Below are 9,597 nucleotides of genomic sequence, written 5' to 3' on the forward strand. Positions count from 1 at the left end.
AGGCAATAGCCAATCGGAGGCAAAAGCCAATCGGTGCAGGGTACATCTGGGTCTGGAATTCACAGGTATCCCAGGCAAGGTCACTCTGCCTGGAGTTAGAGACCCCCTCCCCCCATCCTGAACATTCCTGAGATGAGCTACCCAAGGCCCAAAAGCTAAGCCAATGGTGGGGGGTGACAGCAGATTTATGTTTTAAAATATCCAATCAATGCAAAGGTGGGTTGGGCGGCCTTTCTTAGGGGATATAAGCTTTGTTCTTGGGGGGCAAAGGGCTCTCCTCCGTGACCCGCGTGGAGAGACCAAGCTCCAGCTTGAATAAATCTCTCTTGCCTTCCTGCATGGGAACTTTCGGCTCCTGGTGGCCATTGGCGGATAACGGACTGGCGTAACAGCACGCCGCTTTCAGCTAATCTCTTTCCCCCACTCCATTTCCCTCCACCTGGAAGCTCCTGGCCGAGGAGAAGGCCGCCGTGCTGCGGGCCGTGGAGGAACGCGAGCGGGTGGAGGCCGAGGGCCGGGAGCGCGAGGCCCGGGCCCTGTCCCTGGCGCGGGCCCTGGAGGAGGAGCAGGAGGCCCGTGAGGAGCTGGAGCGCCAGAACCGCGCGCTGCGGGCCGAGCTGGAGGCGCTGCTGAGTAGCAAGGACGACGTCGGCAAGAGCGTGAGCAGCGCCCACACCCGACACACACCTGAGGGCCCCGCACGCCCTTGCACACAGAACACGAAAAGGGCCAACGTCGAAGCCGCGTGTTCACGCACGGTCCACCCACACGGAGCGTGAGGGGGAGTGCCCACCAGACACATGTGTCCAGATGTACAACACGAGAGCCGTGCACACGGCACACAGGTCCACATTTATGTGCAGAGAATCTACACACACTCAGCTTCAGGTGTGGGCCCAGAGTGTGAGGACAGCTACTTGCCACACACACACATACACACACACATGTGAACACTCAGAACACGTGACTCTCCCGGCCTGAGAGCCACCTGCGTACACACACCTGCAACACCAGGACTCGGCTTCGCTTCCCCCACCTCGTCTTCCCTCCACAGAAGGGAGGGGCGGGAGCCAGCCAGCCCACACGCTGGTCCTAGAGCCTTCCTAATGCAGCCAGGGTTACTGAGCGCCTGGGTCTCATTCACAGTCATTCCAGAACGTAATTTAAAGCTCCATCTCTCCGTGGTCTGGAGGGAGTGCCCCAGGCCTGCCCCCAGGGGGCTTCCGGTCTCTCATCTTTTCAGAATTTAGAATTCTTGGTTATGCATAATGAGATGCCATGGCCTGCACCCAGGTCTAAACCAGAAGTCATTTATGAGCTGGGCGTGGCGACGCACGCTTGTAAACCCGGCACTTGGGAGGCTGAGACAGGTTCGAAGCCAGCCTCAGCTACTTAGTGAGGTTCTCAGCAACTTAGTGAGACCCTGTTTCCAAATAAAATATAAAGTAGGTCTGGGAGTATAGCCCAGAGGTAGAAAAGCCCCTGGGTTCCACCCCCATACCACACACACACAAAAGAAAGGAAGGAAGGAAGGAAGGAAGGAAGGAAGAAACCCGCACCAAAATAAAGAATAAAAAATAGGGCTGAGATGTAGCTCAGAGGTAGAATGCCCCCAGGTTCCATCCCTAGTAAAACACACACACACACACACACACACACACACACACACACACACACACACAGTCATTTATGCTTCATATATACCTTATAAAAAGCCCAAGGGGATTTTATAGGCTTTTTTTTTTTTTCCTGTGCCTGTGTGCTGATACAACCCATTCAATGAAGTCAGGTGAGGGAGTTTTCACTTGTGGCATTATGTTAGAACTTCAGAACGCCAGGCATGGTGGCGCACGCTTGTAATCCCCAAGCTTGGGAGGGAGAGACAGGAGGATCGGGCAGGTTCGAAGCCAGCCTTGCTGGCTTAAGAGACCCTGTTTCCAAAAATAAAAAAGTATAAAGTAGGTCTGGGAGTGTAGCCCAGAGGTAGAAGGGCTTCCAGGAACCCCAGTACCACCAAAAAAAAAAAAAAAAGAACTTCAGATATGTTTTGGATTTTTTTTTTTTTTATCAGAGAGAGAGAGAGAGAGAGATTGACTTTTGGAGTTTGGGTTTCCAGATTAGGGGTGTTCAGCCTCTATCAGACACAGGCTGAACAAAAAATGTTTTAAGATGAGCCAGGCATAATGGTGCACTCTTGTAATCCCAGCATTCAGGTGACTGAGACTGGACGATCACAGTTCGCGGACAGCCTCAGCTACTTAGCGAGGCCCTTCGCAATTTAGTGAGACCCTGTTTCAAAAAAAAAAACTAGGGCTGGGGGTGTATCTCGAAGGTGCAATGCCCCTGGGTTCCATTCCCAGTACTGGAAACAAAATGTTTTAAGATGATTTAGAATGAGACTCATACTAAGTAGATGCTCAGTAAATGTTAAGTGAATGAGGGACCGAACTAGGATGGCGCATGGGCTTGCTACCTCCCTGTCCTCTGCCAGAATCCTGCCTCTACCAGGTTCCCCGGCTCCCCCAGGCTCCTCCGGCGCCCCTGGCTCCTGACCGGCGCTCCCTCTCCCTCCCACCAGGTGCATGAGCTGGAACGGGCCCGCAGGGTGGCGGAACAGGCAGCCAGTGACCTGCGCACGCAGGTGACAGAGCTGGAGGATGAGCTCACTGCGGCGGAGGATGCCAAGCTGCGCCTGGAGGTGACCGTGCAGGCTCTCAAGGCGCAGCATGAGCGCGACCTGCAGGGCCGCGACGAGGCTGGCGAGGAGAGGCGGAGGCAGCTGGCCAAGCAGGTACAGTCGGAGGAGGCTGTGGGGCTCGCTCTGGCTGGGCGCCCCCCGGTGCGCGCAGGCAGCCAGTGGCGGGGAGGGGGGCACATCCACCTGTTCATCAGCATCTCCACCAAAGCTCCTCCTGCTGGACAACCATCCCTCTCCCACAGAAAAATCTTCCTAAACCCGGTGTAGTGGCACAGACCTGTAATCCCAGTACTTGAGAGGCTGAAGCAGGGGGATCACAGATTTGAGCACAGCCTCACCAAGCAGTGAGACTCTCATTGACCGAGTGAGACACTGTTTCAAAATAAAAATAAAATAGGGCTAGGGGTGTACCTCGGCGGTAACATGCCCCTGGGCTCAATCCCTCGTAACACACACACATACACACACATACACACACACACACCTTCCTACTCTCCGACCCATTAACTACTACCACCTATCGAACCACACACATATCTTATTGATGGCCCCAATCATATACCTGCCATTTGCCAAGCTGTTTATCTTGCATCTACTGTCCTCATCCACGCTACTGCTCCACCACTCATACACAGCCTCCCACCATCAACACTTGATGATGTTACCTAGACAACCTGGCATCCAATGGTGCTTCTGTCCACCCGGCAACCTCTCCCTGTCATCCCAAATAATATACGGGGAAGATCACTGAAAGAATGACAAGGGGGTAACAGGACATTGCAGGCCGGGGGTGGTGGCACAGGCCTGTAATCCCAGGACTTGGGAAGCTGAGACAGGAGGATCTCAGGTTCAAGGACAGCCTCAGCAGCATAGTGAGACTCTCAGCAGCTTAGTGAGACCCCATCTCCAAGTAAAAAAGAATAAATAAAATTAAAAGGGCTCGGAGGTTGAATTCTCCTGGTCAATCCCCAGTACCACAAAAACAAAACAAAACAAACAAAAAAAAAAAAACAGGGCATTGCAGTGGGAATACATGTGAAGTAAGTTCAAGGAGACTGAGACAAGGGGAGATTGTTTTTTTATGAGCAAAGAAGAGAAAGATCCATATAAGCTGCTTGGATTCAGAGTGCATCCGCTTCTGGGACCGAGGCAGGAGTTGGCATCACTCACAGGTGGAGATACTTTGGGTTGTGCAGGTGTCCTGTCCAGAGCATCTCCTCCCAGTTGCTGCCATCTTAAAAAAGGTTAAACTTTATTACAGGAAATCTGTACAGGTGCATGGCTCGCACCACAAGCATGGGGGAAGATGTAGAATGTGAAGGAATTTCTTGTAAGAGCTTTAGAAAATCTGTAAGAAAGTAATTGTCTCAGACAGGCAGGGCCGAACCCTCCCCGTCATTATTTCCCATCTCTGGCATCTGAATCCGACAAGAATGATTTCATGTTGGGAGCAGCAACTTTGGCACAGCCACTCTCCCCAACCCCCACCCCCACCCCGCCATTCCCAGCCCAGCTCCCCCAGTCTGCCCATCACCGCTGTACCCTGATGGGCTCATGCCCCCTCCCGGCCGGCCTCATCCACACTCCTTTATTCAATCTCCCTTCAGACTTTGCCTGGGTAGCACCGGGGAGCCATGGCAGGGCTGGATCAGCCCTGGGTATACAAAGATCCTTTTGGAGCCGTGTGGGAAGGGAATGGGCCAGAGGGAGAGATGGGAGACCAGGAAAGTAGGTGGGTGAGAAGAGAGGACAGACCAGAGCTGGGACCATGATGGAGGGGAGGAGAGGAGGAGAGAGGGTCACCGGGCAGGAGGAGCAGGGCTTGAGGCCGGCGTCCATGTCACCGGCACAAGGAGAGAGCCTGGGCGTCCGCCCTTTGACCTCTGCCCCCCCCCCAGCTGAGGGATGCCGAGGTGGAGCGGGATGAAGAGCGCAAGCAGCGGGCTCTGGCCGTGGCTGCCCGCAAGAAGCTGGAGGCTGAGCTGGAGGACCTGAAGGCACAGATGGCCACCGCGGGGCAGGGCAAGGAGGAGGCGGTGAAGCAGCTACGGAAGATACAGGTAACCGGGCTTCCGCCACCCCGGCTTCAGGCCGAGATCAGCTAGCCCAGTACGCAGAACCTGTCCAACAGCCTGCTCCAAATGCCCGCTTGCCTTTTCTATATTCTTTACTTCATTTAAAGTGTTTAAGATAGCCGGGTGTGGTGGCGCACGCTTGTAATCCCAGCATTTGGGAGGCTGAGACAGACAGGAGGATTGTGGTTCACAGACAGCCTCAGCTACTTAGTGAGACCCTGTTTCAAAATAAAGAATAAAAATAAAAGATTAAAAAACTAGGGCTGGGGTGCAGCCTGGAGGTAGAATGGTCCTGGGTTCCATCCCCAGTACTGCATAAATAAATAAATAAATAAATAATAAAGTGTTTAAGATGAGCCGGCTGTGGTGGCACACGCTTGAAATCCCAGTACTTGGGAGGCTGAGACAGGAGCATCACAGGTTTCCTGGGCAGCCTCAGCAACCTCATGAGGCCCTCTGCAACTTAGACCCTATTTCAAAATAAAGAAAAAAAAATGAAGTGCTTAAGATGAGCCGGGTGTGGTGTTGCAAACTTGTAATCCCAGTACTTGAGAGGCTGAGACTTGCAGGTTTGTAGCCAGCCTCAGCAAACTTGTGAGGAAACTAGTGAGGCCTCTTCAACTTATTGAGACCCTGTTTCAAAATGAAAAATAAAACTGGGTTGGAAGTGTGGCTTGGAGGTAGAATATAACCCAAGTTCAATCTTTAGTACCACACACACAAAAAAAAGTAAAATGTTTAATGATTTTTATATAGATTATAAGTGAAAGTAATATTTTGAATATATTAGGCTAACAATAGTATTCAAATTAATTTCAGCTGTTCTTTTTTACATTTTTAATGTGGCCAATAGAAAATTTAAAACCATATATGTGCCTCCTCCCATTTTTATGGGAGCAGCACTGGTAACCTAGAAAGATCCTCTGCCAAAATAGAAACAGCCAATCACCGAATCATTGGGAGACACCCCTTTGTTCAAAGCTACATCAAATGTGCTATCAATAACTAAGTGCCAGTCGCCCTGCCACTACCTGCGGTTCTCACTGTCCTTACTGACTGCGTGCCTTTACAAAGTGGATTTATTTTATTTTATTGTAGTGTGTATATAATGATCTGGCCCAAGTAGTTATTATTCCTGTGGCCCAAATATTACACTCATTGTAGCTTACTTTATAAGATGTGTTTTAAGAAGAAGCAACTAAGGCCCGGAGCCGGGCAGGACTAGCCCAAGGTCACACAGCAAGAGTCTAGTGGGTAGAAATCCAGGTCTAGCCGGGCGTGGTGGCGCACGCTTGTAATCCCCGCGCTTGGGAGGCAGAGACAGGAGGATCGCGCAGGTTCGAAGCCAGCCGCGCGCACTGGCTTAGGAGACCCTGTTTCCAAATAAAAATGTAAAATTAGGTCTGGGAGTGTAGCCCGGAGGTAGAAGGGCTTCCAGGAACCCCAGTACCACCAAAAAAAAAAAAAAAAAAAAAAAAGAAAAGAAAGAAAGAAATCCAGGTCTACATGGCTCTAAGATGGCCCTGCGGGTCTACGGAAGTCAAGTCCTCTCTGCCCGGCTGGTGCCAGGGTAGGTGGGTTCCCTGTGAACTACGGCCATGCTGAGCCCGTCACCCACTCTGCTCTGTCCAGGCCCAGATGAAGGAGCTGTGGCGAGAGGTGGAGGAGTGTCGGAGCTCCCGGGAGGAGATCTTTGTCCAGAACCGGGAGAGTGAGAAGCGCCTCAAGGGGCTGGAAGCCGAGGTGCTGCGGCTGCAGGAGGTGAGGCTGGGGAGGTGGGCGGGGCTGACTCTTTAGCCGGGGTAAGGGAGACCCCGAGAAGTGGGCGGGGCTAACACGTGGCCCTGGGAAGTGAGGCTGGAGAGGTGGGTGGGGCCGAGTAGTTTAGTTGGCCCTTGGGTGTGAGCGGAGGGTGCCAGGGCTCCTATTTCTTACCCTGGAGAAGAGGTGAGCGGGCTAAACCATGCGGCCCTGGGATGTGAGGGGAGGCAGGTGGGCTAACCACAGGACCCTGGGATGTGAGGGGAGGCAGGTGGGCTAACCACAGGACCCTGGGATGTGAGGGGAGGCAGGTGGGCGGGACTGGCCTTGGGTAGTGAGGCCAGAGAGATGGGCAGGAGCTGATCATGTGACCCTGGGAACAAAGGCGGGAGAGGTGGGCGTGGCTAGCCGGATCCCCTTAGGAAGTATGGGGACGTGGGCGGGGCTATCTAGGTGACGCGAAAGTGAGGCTAGGGAGGTGGGCGGGGCCAGAACTGTCAGAGAAGCGGACTGTGTGGTAGTGGTGGGGGGTCTAGGAAGCCAAGAGAAGATTCTGTGGGGGGTCTAGGAAGCCAAGAGAAGATTCTGATGGAGGGAGGTCTATGAGGGATGGAACTGGAGGCGGGAAGGCTGGCGAGAGAAGATGAGGCCAGAGGGGAGCCCCCGAAGGGACACAGAGGAGGGATAAGGGCGGACGGAGGGGGCTCCAGTGGTTTGGTGGAGAAGGAGGCAAAGAAGACCCAGGTTCTGGCCGGGCTCCGCAGGAACCTGGAGGCGAGCGGGCCTGAAGGAGACAGCGAGAGGGTGGAGAGGCTTAGGGCATCCGGGCAGCGCACTCGACGGAGGAGAGGCTGCCTGCAGATTGACCTCCATTCCAAAGGTTCTCTGGGGAGCAGAGACTTGCAGTGTGAGGGGCAAGGGGGTGAGGCCAGAGCCCGGTTACTTCTCCTCGCCCCCTGACCCGCCACCCCTGTCATCGCAGGAGCTGGCGGCCTCAGACCGCGCCCGACGGCAGGCCCAGCAGGATCGGGACGAGATGGCGGATGAGGTGGCCAACGGCAACCTCAGCAAGTGAGTGGCCCGCGGTCAAGTGAGGCGAGGCGGCCTCCGTGGCCAGCTGCCCTCTCACCCACTCCTTCCTGGTCCCTCTAGGGCAGCCATCCTGGAAGAGAAGCGCCAGCTGGAGGGGCGCCTGGGGCAGATGGAGGAGGAGCTGGAGGAGGAGCAAAGCAACGCAGAGCTGCTCAACGACCGCTACCGCAAGCTGCTCCTGCAGGTGTGCTCCCCCTGCTGCCCGGTCCTCCTGGCCTGGGAGCCCGGCCTTTACTCCTCTTTCCTCAACACACAGAAAAGATTTTTTTGTTTGTTTGCAGTCGGGTGGATGGAACCCAGGGACCTTCTACCTCCAAGCTACACCCCCAGCCCTATTTTTTATTCTTTATTTTGAAACAAGGTCTCACTGAGTTGCAAAGGGCCTCACTAAGTAGCTGAGGCTGTCATCTAACTGAGGTCCTCCTGTCTCAGCCTCCCCAATGCTGGGATTACAAGCGTGCATTGTCATCACACCTGGCTGTGGTTTGTTGTTGTTGTTGTTGTTGTTGTTTTTGGTGGTACTGGCTGTGGAACCCAGGGGCTTTTCTACCTCCGGGCTATACTCCCAGACCTATTTTTATATTTTTTGGATGAAATAGGCATGGGACCACAATGTCACATGTGATCATCGGAGACGCCTGGGTGGAGGGAAGGAACGGACGGCGGAGATAACTCTGCAGGAGTCAGAGGAGGCTTTGCAAGAAGGAACATTTAGCTGGAGTTTTTTTTTTATTTTGTTTTGTTTTGTCTGTCTGTTTTTTGGTGGTACTGGGGTTCCTGGAGACCCTTCTACCTCCAGGCTACACTCCAGACCTATTTTATAGTTTTTTTTTTTTTTTTTTTGGAAACAGGGTCTCTTAAGACAGTGCGGCTGGCTTGGAACCTGCGTGATCCTCCTGTCTCCGCCTCCCAAGCGCGGGGATTACAAGCGTGCGCCACCACGCCCGGCTTAGCTGGAGTTTTAAGGCATAAATAGGAAGAAAGTTTGTTACCATTCGTACATTTACTTATATTTTCTGAGGCGTCTGTGATTAAAAGAAGATGCTGCGGGTCCCATCGGCGCACAGATACACGCAGGAGTCCGATATAAATGATATGCATGCCTTTATTGGTCCCCGCTCCCGCGGGGGAGGGATCCCACGGGAGCGGAGCGCCTGTCTCTCTGTGTGTGCCTGTGCCGGGCTTCTGTCTGTGAGGTAGCAGCGGCTACCTTAAATCGAGGGCAGTGGTCTCTTCCGTGGGAACCATGGAGCTCTGCCTCCTAGCTTCCGGCCCCTGCGGGGCAGCGGCTCAGACCTCTCAGTCTGGAGGCCCAGGTCCCAGTGTGGGTGATGCTGGGGACGTGGAGATGGATCATTCTGGGTTTTTACCCTCAAACATATCCTAGTCCTATGGAGGAGGCAGACCGTCCAAATACAAAAATATAAATGAAAATTGACGTGAAGGAGTCAACACTGGGCTGCCAGCCCAAAATGGAGCCGCGTAAGCTTCGGCAGGATAATAACTGCAAGTGATTTGAACCCATCAAATCTGTCTGAATCCAGGACTTCACGATGATATTTTTAAACATACTAAATTAGTCGCCATATTAGTTTCCCAGGTAATAATTACCATCAACCCAGCGGCTTAAAACAACAGGACTCATTGCCATATTATTCTGAGGCTAGAGGTCCAAACTCATCAGCCAGCAGGGTTGGTCGCTCTGAGGGAGGGCCTGTCCCCGCCTCCGCCGCCTCTGGCACCCCTCCTGGTCTGCCACCCAGCCTCTGCCTCAGTCCTCGCATGGCCGCTCCCCTGTGTCCTCTCTGTGTCTCCTTCCCTCTTCTTATAAGGACACCAGTCACGTCGGACTTGGGGCCCACCCTACTCCAGCATGACCTCATCTTAATTTATCTAATTACATCTGCAGAGGCCCGATTTCCAAACGAGGTCACAGTCTGAGGTTCTGAGTAGATTGCGTTAGGCGGGGAG

General features: G+C 53.5%; 1 protein-coding gene across 3 annotated transcripts in view; it reads left to right on the plus strand.

Moving 5' to 3' along the window:
- Positions 1–9,597, plus strand: part of MYH14 (myosin heavy chain 14) — a gene marked incomplete at both ends in the record, with an annotated part of 82,942 nt that overhangs the window by 63,676 nt on the left and 9,669 nt on the right. For all 3 annotated transcript variants that reach the window (XM_080702534.1, XM_080702535.1, XM_080702536.1), the window contains 6 exons: positions 447–659; positions 2,579–2,791; positions 4,597–4,758; positions 6,406–6,534; positions 7,517–7,605; positions 7,687–7,810. In XM_080702534.1, coding sequence (XP_080558660.1) covers positions 447–659; positions 2,579–2,791; positions 4,597–4,758; positions 6,406–6,534; positions 7,517–7,605; positions 7,687–7,810 — 930 coding nt within the window. The remainder of the gene's footprint in view (positions 1–446; positions 660–2,578; positions 2,792–4,596; positions 4,759–6,405; positions 6,535–7,516; positions 7,606–7,686; positions 7,811–9,597) is intronic.

The sequence above is a fragment of the Muscardinus avellanarius genome (assembly GCF_963383645.1).
Source record: "Muscardinus avellanarius genome assembly, chromosome: 10".
Lineage (NCBI taxonomy): Eukaryota > Metazoa > Chordata > Mammalia > Rodentia > Gliridae > Muscardinus > Muscardinus avellanarius.